This window comes from Festucalex cinctus, chromosome 12, assembly GCF_051991245.1.
Source record: "Festucalex cinctus isolate MCC-2025b chromosome 12, RoL_Fcin_1.0, whole genome shotgun sequence".
Lineage (NCBI taxonomy): Eukaryota > Metazoa > Chordata > Actinopteri > Syngnathiformes > Syngnathidae > Festucalex > Festucalex cinctus.
In genome coordinates this window covers 18,196,118-18,212,997 of record NC_135422.1, presented here as the reverse complement: position 1 = coordinate 18,212,997, position 16,880 = coordinate 18,196,118, and the positions used below count along the sequence as shown (strand labels likewise).

The 16,880-nt window shown below is 44.5% G+C and overlaps 1 protein-coding gene across 3 annotated transcripts in view; it reads right to left on the bottom strand.

Annotated features, from left to right (window-relative positions):
- The window catches only part of gfra4a (GDNF family receptor alpha 4a), a 118,410-nt gene that overhangs the window by 21,866 nt on the left and 79,664 nt on the right, over window positions 1–16,880 (bottom strand). For all 3 annotated transcript variants that reach the window (XM_077538779.1, XM_077538778.1, XM_077538780.1), the window contains 3 exons: window positions 15,282–15,362; window positions 7,071–7,410; window positions 4,993–5,102 (listed from right to left, as the gene is read on the bottom strand). In XM_077538779.1, coding sequence (XP_077394905.1) covers window positions 4,993–5,102; window positions 7,071–7,410; window positions 15,282–15,362 — 531 coding nt within the window. The remainder of the gene's footprint in view (window positions 1–4,992; window positions 5,103–7,070; window positions 7,411–15,281; window positions 15,363–16,880) is intronic.

The window sequence follows — 16,880 nt, the reverse complement described above, 5'->3', positions numbered from 1 at the left end:
CATTTTCCTGAATGAAAACGACAGACCCTGCCTTTAAAGTGTGGTCAAGTATGACTCCCTCTAGTGGTACATAAAACAATCGCTGAATGCCAAAGCGCAAACAGTGAGGAGGGTTATCAAAGCCACCGCACCCGCAAATTGATGTACGCTAAATAATTGATAAAAGTCGTATTTGTAATGATTTAACTGCGAGAGGATTTCAGAAGACTAAGCACGGCTCAGAAGACTCCTTATGAAGAAAACAAACTTTGGATACACGTTTCCCTCGCCCGGACGTGGGTCACCGGGGCCCCCCTCTGGAGCCAGGCCTGGAGGCGGGGCTCGCTGGCGAGCGCCTGGCGGCCGGGCCTGTACCCATGGGGCCCGGCCGGGCACAGCCCGAAGAGGCAACGTGGGTCCCCCTTCCCACGGGCTCACCACCGGTGGGAGGGGCCAAAGGGGTCGGGTGCAGTGCAGGCTGGGTGGCAGCCAAGGGAGGAGACCTTGGCGGACCGACCCCCGGCTACAGAAGCTGGCTCTTGGGACATGGAATGTCACCTCTCTGGCAGGGAAGGAGCCCGAGCTGGTGTGTGAGGCCGAGAAGTTCCGACTAGACATAGTCGGACTCGCCTCCACACACAGCTTGGGCTCTGGTACCAGTCCTCTTGAGAGGGGTTGGACTCTCTTCCACTCTGGAGTTGCCCACGGTGTGAGGCGCAGAGCAGGTGTGGGCATACTTATTGCCCCCCGGCTCGGCGCCTGTACGTTGGGGTTTACCCCGGTGGACGAGAGGGTAGCCTCCCTCCGCCTTCGGGTGGGGGGACGGGTCCTGACTGTTGTTTGTGCATATGCACCAAACAGCAGCTCAGAGTACCCACCCTTTTTGGAGTCCTTGGAGGGTGTGCTGGAGAGTGCTCCCTCTGGGGACTCCCTCGTTCTGCTGGGGGACTTCAACGCTCACGTGGGGAATGACAGTGAGACCTGGAGGGGCGTGATTGGGAGGAACGGCCCCCCTGATCGGAACCCGAGCGGTGTTCTGTTATTGGACTTCTGTGCTCGTCATGGTTTGTCCATAACGAACACCATGTTCAGGCATAAGGGTGTCCATATGTGCACTTGGCACCAGGACACCCTAGGCCGCAGTTCGATGACCTGGCAGACCCAAACGTATTGTGAGGGTTTGCTGGGAACGTCTGGCGGAATCCCCTGTCAGAAAGAGTTTCAATGCCCACCTCCGGCAGAGCTTCTCCCTTGTCTCGGGGGAGGCGGGGGACATTGAGTCCGAATGGGCCATGTTCCGCGCCTCCATTGTTGAGGCGGCCGATCGGAGCTGTGGCCGTAAGGTGGTCGGTGCCTGTCGTGGCGGCAATCCTCGAACCCGCTGGTGGACACCAGCGGTAAGGGATGCCGTCAAGCTGAAGAAGGAGTCCTATCGGGCCTTTTTGGCCTGTCGGACTCCGGAGGCAGCTGACGGGTACCGGATGGCCAAGCGGAACGCGGCTTCGGCGGTTGCTGAGGCAAAAACTCGGACATGGGAGGAGTTCGGTGAGGCCATGGAAAACGACTTCCGGACGGCTTCGAGGAAATTCTGGTACACCATCCGGCGTCTCAGGAGAGGAAAGCAGTGCACCATTAACACTGTGTATAGTGGCGATGGGGTGCTGCTGACCTCGACTCGGGACGTCGTGAAGCGGTGGAGGGAATACTTCGAAGACCTCCTCAATTCCACCAACACGTCTTCCTTTGAGGAAGCAGAGTCTGGGGACTCTGGGGTGGGCTCTCCTATCTCTGGGGTCGAAGTCACTGAGGTGGTTGGAAAGCTCCTCGGTGGCAGGGCCCCGGGGGTGGATGAGATCCGCCCGGAGTTCCTAAAGACTCTGGATGTTGTGGGGCTGTCGTGGTTGACACGCCTCTGCAACATCGCGTGGACATCGGGGACAGTGCCTCTGGATTGGCGAACCGGGGTGGTGGTCCCCCTTTTTAAGAAGGGGGACCGGAGGGTGTGTTCCAACTACAGAGGGATCACACTCCTCAGCCTCCCTGGTAAGGTCTATTCAGGGGTGCTGGAGAGGAGGGTCCGTCGGGAGGTCGAATCTCGGATTCAGGAGGAGCAGTGTGGTTTTCGTCCTGGCCGTGGAACAGTGGACCAGCTCTACACCCTCCGCAGGATCCTCGAGGGTGCGTGGGAGTTCGCTCAACCAGTCCACATGTGTTTTGTGGATTTGGAGAAGGCGTTCGACCGTGTCCCTCGGGGAGTTCTGTGGGGGGTGCTTCGGGAGTACGGGGTGCCGGGCCCCTTGATACGGGCTGTTCGGTCCCTGTACGACCGTTGCCAGAGTTTGGTCCGGCAGTAAGTCGGATTCGTTTCCGGTGAGGGTTGGACTCCGCCAAGGTTGCCCTTTGTCACCGATTCTGTTCATAACTTTTATGGACAGAATTTCTAGGCGCAGCCGAGGCGTGGAGGGGTTCCGGTTTGGTGGCCTCAGCATTGCATCTCTGCTCTTTGCAGATGATGTGCTGCTGTTGGCTTCATCAGGCCGGGGCCTCCAGCTCTCACTGGAGCGGTTCGCAGCCGAGTGTGAAGCGGCTGGGATGAGGATCAGCACCTCCAAATCCGAGACCATGGTCCACAGTCGGAAAAGGGTGGAGTGTCGTCTTCAGGTCGGGGACGAGATCCTGCCCCAAGTGGAGGAGTTCAAGTATCTTGGGGTCTTGTTCACGAGTGAGGGTAGGATGGAGCGGGAGATCGACAGGCGGATCGGTGCAGCGTCTGCAGTGATGCGGACGCTGTATCGGTCCGTCGTGGTGAAGAAAGAGCTGAGCCAAAAGGCAAAGCTCTCGATTTACCGGTCGATCTACGTTCCGACCCTCACCTATGGTCACGAGCTGTGGGTCGTGACCGAAAGAACGAGATCCCGGATACAAGCGGCCGAAATGAGTTTCCTCCGCAGGGTGTCCGGGCTCTCCCTTAGAGATAGGGTGAGAAGCTCGGTCATCCGGGAGGGACTCAGTCGAGCCGCTGCTCCTCCGCGTTGAGAGGAGCCAGCTGAGGTGGCTCGGGCATCTGGTTCGGATGCCTCCTGGACGCCTCCCTGGGGAGGTGTTTCGGGCATGTCCCACTGGCGGGAGGCCCCGGGGACGACCCAGGACACGCTGGAGAGACTATGTCTCTCGGCTGGCCTGGGAACGCCTTGGGATCCCGCCGGAGGAGCTGGTTGAAGTGGCTGGGGAGAGGGAAGTCTGGGTTTCCCTCCTGAAGCTGCTGCCCCCGCGACCCGACCCCGGATAAGCGGAAGAAGATGGATGGATGGATGGAGGATTTCAGAAGGATGAAGCAAATGTCTTCAAAACAAGTTCTGATTGGATCACGTCTCCGCCAAACATTTCCAGCTAACTGTTATTCGTTAGCATTAGCCATTAGCTGTTGCACCAAAGTGCATTGTCGGAGTGTTTTGTTTTACTTGATGTTAATTAGTGACTGTTATTAAGCGTTTAAGGATTGCTTAATCATCTACTTCAGGGGTGTCAAACTCATATTAGCTCAGGGGCCGCATGGATGAAAATATATTACTAAGCGGGCCGACTTGGTAAAATAATGGTATATAACTTAAAAACAATTGCCGTCAATTATACGCAGATTTTTTTTTAAGACCTAAATTATGGAGCTCAACTGTAATCTATTGTTTAAAAAAATAACGCAAATGCAAAAGAAACGCGGCAACACTTTGTCTGTATGGGTTCCGGACGTGTTAAATCGACCTGTTTTGCATATATATAGTTCCCAGAATGCATTGTGTGGCACAGTTAATGAAGTTATAAGGACTTTAATCCCTGTCATATGTATTGGTGTTACCAGAAATTGAATTTTGTGTCGTATTTAACAGGTTTATGTTGGTCTATGATTAAAAAAAAAAAAACCTTTTTTTTTTTTTTTTTTTTTTTTTTTTTTTAAAACAAACCATAACTTTAAGTTGTGTGGAAAATAATGACTTCCACAGCGATTCCGTGTACTAGTTCCGTTACTCATCTGAGAACTGCTTGTGAAATTACAAATTTATATATTTGATTGTGGCTGGTTGATTAATTGGTCCGACATTACAATTTTTTTTTTTTAACTTTACAAAGTCTTGCGGGCCGGATTAAACCCCTATGCGGGCCTGATCCGGCCCGCGGGCCGTATGTTTGACACCACTGATCTACTTACTTTACGGGAAGTGGTGGCCAAAAACACTCACAACTACTAATAATAAAGGAAGCGTTAGCTATGTGATTGTTGCTAGCTTAACAGCAATCTTGACAAATGCCATCTGATGATTGTTATTATTTGTTTCACAGACCAATCCATATTTGGTTCATCTTTTCACCTCCACACAAGCGTACTAGCACACATTCCAAGTCGTTCCTTTTCTTGTTCTTAACCTCTTCCTGATATAGTTGCTTTGGGTCATGTTGTGTTTTATTCAACTATTTATCTTTTTGTCTTGTTGTTTTGAAAGGAAAGGATCATTTTGTTTTGACTTTTGGCCCAGCCAACCTCAATAAATAGACCCGTGACTGAAAAAAAAATAAAAAATCTCTGTGGGCTTTTAAGATTCGTATTTGGGTAGCCCTGGTATATATACATATATAGAGAGTGGCACTATAAAATAACAAAGTGGCGTCGGAATAGCCAATAAAATCGAAAGGGCCTCCAAACGTTTTCAGACTTTTTGAAGACAATCGTGGTGTGCTTGTAAACATGCTGGCCAAGTCAGGGTTGAGGCTTCAGACAAGGGTTAGGTGTTCAAATAAGGTCTTCAAGTCGGGGGTTAGGTGGTTCAAACTGGACTGACAAGCCTGTGTTGGCATTTGAAGAATTCTCATGACCTCCTGTTGTGCAAAGTGTGCCAGCATGCTTTCAATTGTGCATACGCTGCTCATTGTCAGTGAATATGCTGTCATGAGTGGCAATCCCGCCTGGTTAAATCATCACTCCATCCGTCCAAACACTTTGCGGTCATGTGTCTGTCTTACCGATGAGGCCGGTGTATGCCAGCAGACACGCTGCCTGGTTGTCCTGCTTGCAGCCGCTGGAGCTCTGATGCCAGGGCTGGCAGTCGTACTGGAACTGAGCCCAGCGGGACCTGAGACAAGCGTGGCACCAACAAATCACTTCTTTGTCGTCAACATCATCATCAACATCCTGAAGCTTTTTACTGGAAGTCGACATGTACCCTCATCATCGTTGTACAATCATGGTAGCTCATTTGACCTTCTGTATGCTGGCAAATTAGCCCGATCGATGGCAAGTGAAGTTCTTTGTTATTCGTTTGAAAAGGTGATTAAAATGCTGTCAGAAGTGGCGTAGTATAGGAATGACCAAAATGACCCTAAAACGGTGGCTTTAAACAAAAGGGGTCAACTACTGGTATATATATATATATATATATATATATATATATATATATATATATATATATATATATATATATATATATATATATATATATATATATATATATACATATATATATGCTGTAAAAAGGGTGCTGAAATGGCCAATTTAAATCAAAATGGCAGACTTCCTGTGTGTTTTACATAATGGCTTCTTGAGACTTTTTTGTGGGTCCAGTCAGAACAAACATGTCTACCAAATTTCATGTTGATAAGTCAAACTGGCTTTGGGGGTTGAATGTCTTTTTTTATCCAATGCTACAGTGTGCGAACTGCGTGAAAACACATGTTCATAACCAAAATGGCCGACTTCCTGCGTCTTTTTAGGCATGGGTTTCTTGATATTTTTTGTGTGGTTCTACTTATGATGATGATGTCTATGAAGCTTCATGTTGCTACGTCAAACTGGTTTTGGGGGCTGGATTATACAAACAAAAAAAATATAGACGGTGTTTTTAAACCAAAATGGCCACTGTAAACGAAAATGGCAGACTTCTTGTGTCTTTTCAGGTATGGCTCCTTGAGATTTTTTTGTGAGTCTACTCATGATAAACATCATGACGACCAAATTCCATGTAACCAATCCAAATTGGCTGCGTGTTAGCAGTGACAACGTGATAAATTGTAATAGCATGTAGCGTGATTACAAATGAAACAGAGTTAGTTAGCATAACCTTTGTAATTCTGAGCTAACTTTAAAGGCGACGTCTGGCTGGGCGCTCCGGAGGCGGAATCCCCAGCGATGACGGCCGCCACGACGATGACAACGTGCAGCTAATTAAGACGTGTTAATGAATGCAAAATTGGAATGGGTCAACATGGCTGATTAATTAAATCCAAGCAGACCTTTCCCTCCATTGTGACCGTCTGCGGGAAGGCTTTGATCCGAGCCTAAAAGATTTATTAGATTTCTCATCCATATTTCAGGCCTTAAAAGGTAAATCCAAGCTTTTATTCTTGCTATATCGTCAAGCTCATTTATATTCTGTATGTACATAATTGCAACAGCAAAGCAACAGAGCTTTTCTTCTTCTTCTTTTTTTTTTTTTTTTTGCAGTTATTCAGGTTAATTGTGTGGAAAAATTGTAGCTTCAAACAAAAATGGCTGACTTCCTGTGGGTATGGCATCTTCAGACTTTTTTGTGGGTCAACTGATGATCGAAAATGCCTACCAAATTTTATTTTGCCAAGTCAAACAAGATATTGGGGCTCTATTCAAAATGGCAGCTTCAAACTAAAATGGCTGACTTTCTGTGTATGTCGTCTTCAGAGGTTTTTGTGGGTCAACTGATGACTAACATGCCTAACAAACTTTGTTATGCTAATTCAAACTTGATATTGCGGCTGCATTTTGTGTTCAGTTCTACAGGTTAGTAATGAAACAAAATGGCCACTTCAAACTAAAATGGCTGACTTCCTGTGCCATTAGTGACGTCGTCTTATGACATTCTTTGTGGGTCAACTGATGATTAACATGTCTACCAAATTTTGTTTTGCTAATTTAAGCTATTGCGGCTGCATTTTGTGTTCAATTCTGCAGGTTAGTAATGAAACAAAATGGCCACTTCAAACAAAAATGGCAGACTTTCCTGAGATTTTTCAGGCATGGCTCCTTGGGACTTTTTGTGTGTGCGTCAACTCGTGACAGACATGCCTACCTGCAGACGTAGTCGGCTTTGCAGACCCTGAGCTGGGCCAGGCAGCCGGGCTTGTCCTTGTCCTCGTACGAGCACGCCGGCACCACCGTCTGCCGGCGGCGCTCGGCGCACGCCGTGTCGGTGCACGGGCAGAAGAGGAGCTCGTGCGTGTAGTCGGGCGGCACGCGGTCGAAGAACTTGCGCAGTGCCTTGTTGCACTTGGGCCGGTTGCAGGGGCCCGAGCGGGCCGACGGCTGGATGCAGGACGACACATATTCGGTGCGCAGCTTCTGGCACGTCTCGTCGATGTTGCAGGCCTTGGCGGCGTCCAGGCAGCGGTTGACCGTCGTCACTTCAGACTCTGGAAGGGAGAATTGTTGCATATAGGAGAAACGGTTCAGATCATGGATGGATGGATGGATGATTGGATGAATGGATGATTGATTGATGGATGGTTGATAGATGGGTGGATGGATGGTAGAATTGAAGAATGGATGATTGGATGGATTTGATGGATGCATGGATTGGATGGATGGTTGGATTGGATGCATGGTTGGTTGGTTGGTTGGTTGGTTGTTGGATGGATTGATGGATGGTTGGTTGGTTGAATGGATGGTTTAATGGTTGGATGGATGTAAGATGGATGGTTGGATGGATGGCTGGATGGCTGGATGGATGGATGGATGGATGGATGGATTGGATGGATTGATGGATGGTTGGTTGGATGGTTGGTTGTTTGGTTGTTTGGTTAGTTGGTTGGTTGGTTGGTTGGTTGGGTGGTTGGTTGGATGGATGGTTTGTTGGATGGATGGATTGGATGATTGGATGGATTGATGGATGGTTGGTTGGATGGATAGTTTAATGGTTGGATGGATGTCGGATGGATGGTTGGATGGATGGCTGTATGGATGGATGGATTGGATGGATTGATGGATGGTTGGTTGGATGGATGATTTAATGGTTGGATGGATGTCGGATGGATGGTTGGATGGATGTCGGATGGATGGATAGATGGAGTCAGCTGTTTTTGGTGGGCCACGTCAAACCAAAATGGCAGACTTGCTGTGTCTTTTGAGGTTGGCTTCTTAGACACTTTTGTGGGTCTACCTAATTTCATGTTCTTAGAAGAAACAGGTTTTGGTGGTTGGACTGTTTTATAAAATTCTAGACTTTGAGACTTGTTTGTGGGTCTATTCATGATAGACATGCCTACCACATTTCATGTTGCCAAAGGAATCTGGCTTTTGGGGCAGAAATGTTTTGTTAAATTTAGATTCTGGTATTGAGCCAAAATGTCCACTTTAAATCAAAATGGCCAACTTACAGAGTCTTTTTTGGTATGGTTTCTTTAGACTTTTTTTGTGGGCCTACACACATGCCTGCCAAATTTCCTGATCTTAGGGAAACTGATTTTTTCAGACTTCCTGTGTCTTGTCTGTGTGGCTTCTTGAGACTTTTTTGTGGATGTATTCCTGATAGACATGTCAACCAAATTTTAAGTGAATTTGGCTTTTGGGGCACAATAATTCTATAGGGTGATACTGATCCAAAATGCCTGCATCACACAATACAAGAAGCAAACTTCATGTGCCTTTTGGGCATGGTTTCATCCAACTTTTTTTGTGGGTCTAGTCAGGATTGACATGCCAAATGAATTTCATGTTGCTAAAGGAAAGCAGTTTCTGGGGCAGAGTTGTTAAATTGTAGATGGTGGAATCAGGCCAAAATAATCACTTCAAACCAAAATGGCCAATTTTCGGGGTCTTTTGGGGCATAGTTTCTTGATATTTTGTTTTTGTGCTGATAGCTACTTTATAGCCACCAAATTTCACAGCACTGTGTGAAATTGGCAAGTAAAGCAATGGCGATTCTGGCGAGTGTGGCGAGCACAAAATGACAAAAACACACATTTTCTCCCCAAACTAGTATCGGCCATCTGCCTTACGTCCGCGCTTGAAATTTGATCGCAATCGTCCCCAAAGCTGTCCTCTTTGGAAGGACCAAACGGCCGCTTGAAAGCAAAATGTCGTCGGCGAAAGCTTTTTTTTTTTTCTTTCTCTCTCTCTGGAGAGTGGTCGGTCAAATCCCAGCCAATGTTTAGCAATGACTTGACCGCGCAGCTTGCAGATGTTGACTTGACAGTCTTCACCTTCCCCGCATGCAAAAAAGGAGTTCAAAGTGAGCCAACATGTTGATTATACATAATCGTCTTGCTCGGCCATGAATAGAACATGAAAAGTGCATAAATGTTGCATTGGCTGCGCGCTGGATGCCTTTCCGAGCGACTCCTAATGGCCGAATATATCATTCTGCCGGGTTAATGCGGAGAGAAAAGTGGCTCTTGTGTCGCTCCCAGTCCGACGTCGTCTCCCATCATGCCTCATCTGTGGCGTGGCGGGTAATAGTCGTGTCATTTTTTTGACACGTTTGTAGCAAAATGGACCAATCACATGTTGGAAGTAGAATCCTGTCAGCTGCTTGATGTCCGCCTCAAAAGTCAACAAATATGGCAACAGAATATCGTTGTCGCTTCTTTTCATCTGTACTAAAAATCTACATAGACATAAAAAAATTAAAAAAAACTTTTTAAAAAGTTTATTTTATTGCTACCAGGGTTATTGCGGGAATGCTTCAGCATTCCCACATATTGTGATTTTTATTCTCCATATTTTTTTTTGTCGCGTGACAACTCCCACATAATACTTTCAATTTACACTGTTCTAATTTCAACTAGCTTCAAAAATTCACCCCTCCCGGGATATATATCGTCTGATTCCACATTACTTACAGTATTTTCATAATTTTAAATAAAGTTTAATATAAACTTTTCCCCATTTATTTCCAATGGAACAGACATTGAACTGTTTCTAAGTATCACTTTCCACGCCCACTTCTATACATTTAACTTATCATTATGACCAGGTGTCTGATACGGCTCGGTGGCACAGTTGGTAAATGCACTGTCCAGTAACCAGGAGGTTATAATTTCATAATTTATCTCTCCATTTACTTCATAAGCATTCCACATGCATTTAAATCTTAGCATTCAGCTTTCAGCATTCCCTTGCAATTTCTCCAGAAATCTAGTTATTTATAATTTTGGAATTTTCCATATTAGTTAGTTTTGATTTAGTTTTGAGTTTTTTTTATTTTTATTTAGATAGTTTTAAGTTGTTTTCCTGTTAGTTTTTATTAGTTTTAGTTGTTTAACTCATTTGCTTCCAAAAACGTATAATCGCGTTCTATTTTAAATATTGCCATGGTCCCAAAAACATATTTATGTTTTTTTATTCTAGAGCATACAAAGGGCTTTATTGCAGCTTCTGACCTGAAGAGGTCGCTTAAAGCAATGGTAGTTATTACAAAAAACAGCCAGCAGGTGGCAGCAGAGTATAAGAGATCAGCCATGGCCATGTTGCAACAAGCTCTTTTTGCCAGTGTTTTAAACAGATTTGTGAATAATGTTGAAACTTAGCTATATTCTAATGCTAATTGGTGCAAAACTGAATCAGATACAAATGTGCTTTTTTCCTGATGAAAGAAGAGACTAGTCTTTCTTTTGGTAGGTTCCATATTTTATAGCAATAGAACACAATATTCTGTGGGCCTTGCAAAATCAGGAAAAAAAAAATCCAGTAAAATAGCCGGGATTGGGTTTGCTTCAGTGAAAATGGCTGGGAGTGAATGAGTTAATCTCAATGAGTTTCTTACCTGGTTAAATAAAGGAATGAAAATAAAAAAAGATTATTGTAATCTATAAATACATGTCAGGTATCATATTGAGCAATGTCATTCTCCTTCCCTGACTCAGATCGACCCTCAACATCTTCCACCCCGGCACTCGCCCTACCCGCCTCTTCTGCCCCCCCTCCTTACCCAGCGCCACCCCGCTAATAATGCAGCGGCGCGCTCATATAAACATATATGAGCTGCTGTTAGCAGCCGGTTCATCATCATCCCCCCCCCCCCCACCCCCACCCCCGAGTGACCTGGTAGTCAATCCGGCCATGATGGCAGATAGCGCCGCTCATTAGTGTGTAAAGCGCCCGCGGCCGCCTCCGCCGCTGCGCCGGGCCGCTTCTCCGAGCTGTCGTATAAAATATGGATGGACCCTGGAGAGCGAGCTAACAACCCGTCGCGCGGCATCACTGATTCCCACCGACCGACTAAGTTGGCAGAGGAGGATGCCGATTGACAAAGTGTGTACACCACCAGACGCTCGCTCGGCTCTTCCATCGCCGGCAACTTCCTTCACTGAGGCTACGTCGTCACAAATACGAGAGAAATGGATCCGCGCCAAGCTCCTGCGACGCCATTTTTTGCCGTTTCAGCCTCCCACAGAGTCTTGGCGGTTGGGAATAACTTTGAAACGAAAAGTCAGACAGGGATGAATTGCATTTCGTCCCCTACAGTAACCCGAAAGTGCCTCGACAACACAAGTGTCAAACTCGAGGCACGGGGGGGCAGATCTGGTCCGCCACATCATTTTTTGTGGTCCACGCAAGCAAATCTTGTGCATCGACTTAAAAAATGTGGAAGAAATTTCAAATTGTTACTGTCAAGAACTAGCTGAGTAGCTGCTTTGAATGATTTTGCAAGGCCCACAGAATATTGTGTTTTATTGCTATAAAAACCTACCAAAGGAAACATTGGAGTCTCTTCTCTCATCAGGGAGAAAAAATAGTATGTTTGTATCCGTTTCCATTTTGCAGCAATTAGCACTAGAATATAGCTAAGGTTAATCAATATTCACATTCCTGGTGAAAACACTGACAAAAAGAGCTTGTTGCAACATGGCCCTGGCTGATCTCTTATACTCTGCTGCCACCCGATGGCCATTTTTTGTAATAACACTGCTATCATTGCTTTAAGCCACCTCTTCATGTCAGAAGCGGCATCAAAGATTTTTCATTGTAATTATTAAGCGCATGAATTCAATAGTTAACTCATAATTATCACAAATTTTATATCTGTTCTAAATGTACAATGAAAGATTGTTTTAAGTTTTCATACACCTGTTAATAACATAAAAGTTTATTAACATAAGTTAATTAATTAACATAAAAGTGGGGAAAAAAGTTAAACCAATAGAAATATATCTGCATCGTTTAGTCATTGATACAGCAATTTCACAATTCATAAAATTGATTAAACGTACACTGTACTATAAAAAAAACCCGAGTGTGAAATAGATTTGTGTTGAGGTCCTTTTTCTGCCACTAGATGGCATAATTGCATTTGTAAGACGGTGACAGCTCAGTGCATTTCTTTACATGAAGTCACTTGTGAAATTATGCACATTTTTAAAATTGTAAAACACAACATGACCTCATTCTCCACACATATATGCATTACAGTATTATTACATTTATTACTGCTAAATTTTGACGTGGGCGTGTTTGCTGTGTTGCAATTATGTGTTTTCCTTAATCATGTGTGAAAGAGACTTTAAATTAACTAAAAAATAACGCACTCATTTTGACACCCCTAGTAAATACATTTTTGGGAGTGAAAGACAAAGTATTAAAAAAACATATTTACACGTACTTGGGTTTGAATGAGTTAATGGAATCTAACAGTAAACGGGGAAATTTAATTTCCACATTTTACCATCTGCATCCTTAAAAAAATGTGTTCTCACCATGATTTTCAGTTTTTGCGTCCCATGGACTGTTACAAAAACGTTTGGATAGGAATGCAACAAGTGGCCGCCATCTTTGTTTACTTTTCACACACACACAAAAAAGCTTGGAATGCACACTTCAAAAACGCCTGTAAAATCTCGATCGATAACAATATAATATAATATAACTTTGAGTCGAGTTTTTAAGGTTGTTTAAAAGGTTGCGGTCACTTTCAAGGGGCTGCTTGAAGAACCCCCAATATTGGTGGATATTTGTAACTAGAGGTGACACTACACAAAAAAAAAAAAAGTCTTTTTTTTTCCGCCACAAATTCAATTTTATTCAAATTTCATATAGTTTGGCTTCGACCTCCAACTTGTTTGGTGTGAGTTTTCCAGCAGTACCGCCCACATTCTTTCAATATATCGGGACGTGCACCAGCCAGGATTTTCCCGTTGTGCGTCGAACGGATCATGAAGCCGCAGCTTTATTTGCGCAGCAAATGCATTATGATTTCTATTCCAATCAAAAAAGCAGCTGTCGCATAATAACAGCAGGCCTGCATAAGGCCAAAAATTTCATATCAACGTGCCACCGCTGCCCTTTTTCCCTCAACATCCCGTCTCTTTCATAAGCAAGCCGCCTCTCACCGGCTTTTATTTCCACTCTCACATTCACTCGTGAGCTTGCGCTGAATAATGTGCCGGTAATAGCAGCTTGCTTCCAAAATGGGGATTTTGTGCTCAGCGTTCCCGCTCGCCAGGATCGCCCACATCCGGCGACAAAGTAGAAAGTCATACATTAAGGTAAAAAAAAAAAAAAAAAAAAAAAAAGGAAAGCGTGTTTTATGTCGGCGTGATAAAACCCACATCGGAACTCGTAAATGATGCGGCAGGAGGTCATCGATGCGATTCGGTCAAGTTGACTGCCGCGTTTCAGGGACCCTCGCGGCGTCGCCTCCTCAGCAGATTTCCATCAGCGTTCCGTCACCATTTACCATAATTCATCACACATGCTAATGTCGCTAAGCGCTGTTCCGCACCAAAGACGCTTTTGAACGCATCATTAGGCTAATTAGCAAAAAGCTGTCATCGGCGAAGTGCCGGATCTTGACGAGACGCAACTCTTTTTTTATGCTCCGTCTTCACTAAAGTGATGACACGTCACCCGAAAATCAACCATCGCAAAATATATGTTGTCATCAAAAACACTTGGATAGTTTCTGCAACATTCCTTCCAATCGTGCGCCCTCACTTGGGAACACGAGCCGAGTGAGTAGAGGTTTCGCAATTAGTCAAACAAATAATGGCTCATCAAATTAATTGAACATTTTTGTGATAATTGATTCATCGTTTTGAGCCAACTTCAAATGACGGAGCAGTCAACATTCTTCCATTTCTGGGAGCGTTTGTGTTTAGTTAAATTCAGTAGGAATTGGCGAGTACAGATGAAAGGTATTGGGCTGATGCAAGCATTATTTTAAGGTAGTGATGGGAAAACGAAGCTTCATGATGCTTCATGAAGCACTTGTGATATTTTTTCACTCCTCTAGATGGCACTCTTGGTTTAAAGATCCACTAGTGTTTATTTTTAAAGCAACACTTTATTTTTAAACCAGAAGCTTCATGAAGCATTTGCAACATTTTTTTTTTACTCCTCTAGATGGTGCTCTTGGTTTAAGAATAGGGGCTGGTGCATCTTTAATGGTACAGGGAGTCCTCGAGTTACGGCTGAGTTCCGTTCCTACGCTGGCGATGCAACCCGAGTTTGGATTTCACCGTTAAAGTCGATATTTACCTCAAAACATTTTGTACTGCAATTTATTTAAAAAAACAAACAAAAAACAAAAAAACGGAACCAATATTTCGTGTTTCCGCACGGACTGATGGACGGCAGAGTACATAGTAAATGGACTGCTTTTCATATAGCGCTTCAACTAAACCAAGAGTGCCGTCTAGAGGAGTCAAAAAAATACTGCAAGTGCTTTATGAAGCTTCATGAAGCTTCGTTTGTCCGTCACTAGTATCGGGCACTCGTGGAGACTGACGATAATAATAATAATAATAATTTGTATTTTTAATGCACTTCACATTTCAAGAGAAATATCAAAGTGCTCGACACCAAAATAAAATAAATTTGACATTGACCAAGTCCTCCTCGGCAATAGTTGGCGCTATTTCTGCGCCAGAAAGAAAAGGTCTTGATTCAGAATTATTTTGTCATTGTGTTAAATGTATTATTTTTTTTATATATCAAAAGAATCAGCTTGATTTGGATGTCAATACTCTCCAATTATAGCAAATCAATTCAATCCAATCACGGGTGTCTTGAAAGGCAAAAACGATGCGAATTGTGTGCGTGCGTGTCCCAACGTTTATGTGAGCTCATCGCGAGCAAACAAACCGTCCGCGTCCGTCTTCTCGGCGTTCCTTCCGTGGACATGCATTCGAGTAAAGCGGTAATTAATCTGAGCCTGAGGGGGGCAGCAAGTGTTGGCCCTGCAGCTGCCACAAACACACACGCGCACACGCTTGCATGCCAAGTGTGTTTTTTTTCAATAAATGATGACACCCGAGGCACATGGAAAAATAAATAAATAAAAACTCACCGGCAGCGATGGAAGCCAAGCGAACGTAGTCGGAGCCCCTCTCCTCGGGCTCGTACGGGAAGTCCTCCACCAGGCTCAGGCCTGCAACAAACAGACCAGATGAAAAAAATAAAAAAAGAAGTCTGTCCGTCACGTCGCCATGGCAACATGACGGCAAGCCTATTAAGTGCAAACGCGTCCGCAAAAGGGACAACATCAAGAGAATGCAGCACAAAAGGAGAATAGACGACTGACATTCGTCATAACTCAGCGTCAAGCCGGGCTTGAAAGCCTTATCATGCCTTCCAAACCCAATTTGAAGCCCGACACGAATTGTGCACCCTCAAACCAAACCCTAATTTGTAATCTTAACTTTATATTAAAACCTTACTTCAGCTCCATTCATTCATATGAACTGTTAACACTTGTTTCAAAGTTCAAACCCTAATTCGGAACCCTGAACTTGGCTTCCGATACTAATTTGAAATCCTAACTCATGTTTGAAACCCTAATCCTGAATTGAAACCCCAATTTAAAACCGTAACCCTGTCCTCTGACACTAATTTGAAAAGCTGAACTCTTGTTTGAAACCCTAAGTCTGACTTCAAAACTTAGTTTGAAAGCCTAACCCTAACCCTTGAAAGCACAAATTAAAATCGTAAACCTGGCTTTAAACACTAATTCAAAATGCGATAACTGACTTGAAACACTAGCACAAGTCTAACACTAGTCTCCTAGCACTAAATTAAAACCCGAACTCTCGCTTAAAGCTAACACTGACTTGAAAACCTAATCCTGTGTTGGAAGTGGAACCCTAAGATTACCTTCTAGAAATAATTTGAAACCCTGATCTCAGCTTCAAACACTAATGTGGAACCCTAACGCTCATTTGAAACATGACATCTGTTTTGAAACCACAAATTAAAACCATAAGCCTGGCTTTGAACCCTAATTCAAAATGCAATAACTGACTTGAAACACTAATCCAAAACCCTTAGCACATATTGAAACCCTAATCTTCATTTGAAACCCTAATCCTGGTTTGGAACTCCAATTTGAAACCCTAACCTTGTCTTCTAGCACTGAATTAAAACCTGAACTCTCGCTTAAAGCTAACACTGACTCGAAAACCTAACCCTGGTTCGGAATACTAAGATTACCTTCTAGAACTAATTTGAAACCCTGATCTCAGCTTCAAACACTAATGTGGAACCCTGACGCTCATTTGAAACACGACACCCGTTTTGAAACCACAAATAAACCTGGCTTTGAACCCTAATTCAAAATGCGATCACTGACTTTGGGCGGCGTGGCTCAGAGGTATGGTGGTTGTCTCCCAACCCAGAGGTTGTGGGTTCGATCCCATGCCATTGTGACCACGTTGAAGTGTCCTTGAGCAAGACACTGAATCCCCAATTGCTCCTGATGTTGCGTCATCAGTCGGTGAATGGGTAGTCAAAATGTAAAGCGCTTTGAGGGCCTTGTAAGGTGGAAAAGTGCTATATAAATGAAGTACCATTTACCATTGAAACACTAATCCAAAACCCTTAGCACATCATGAAACCCTAATCTTCATTTGAAACCCTAATCCTGATTTAGAACCCCAATTTGAAACCCTAA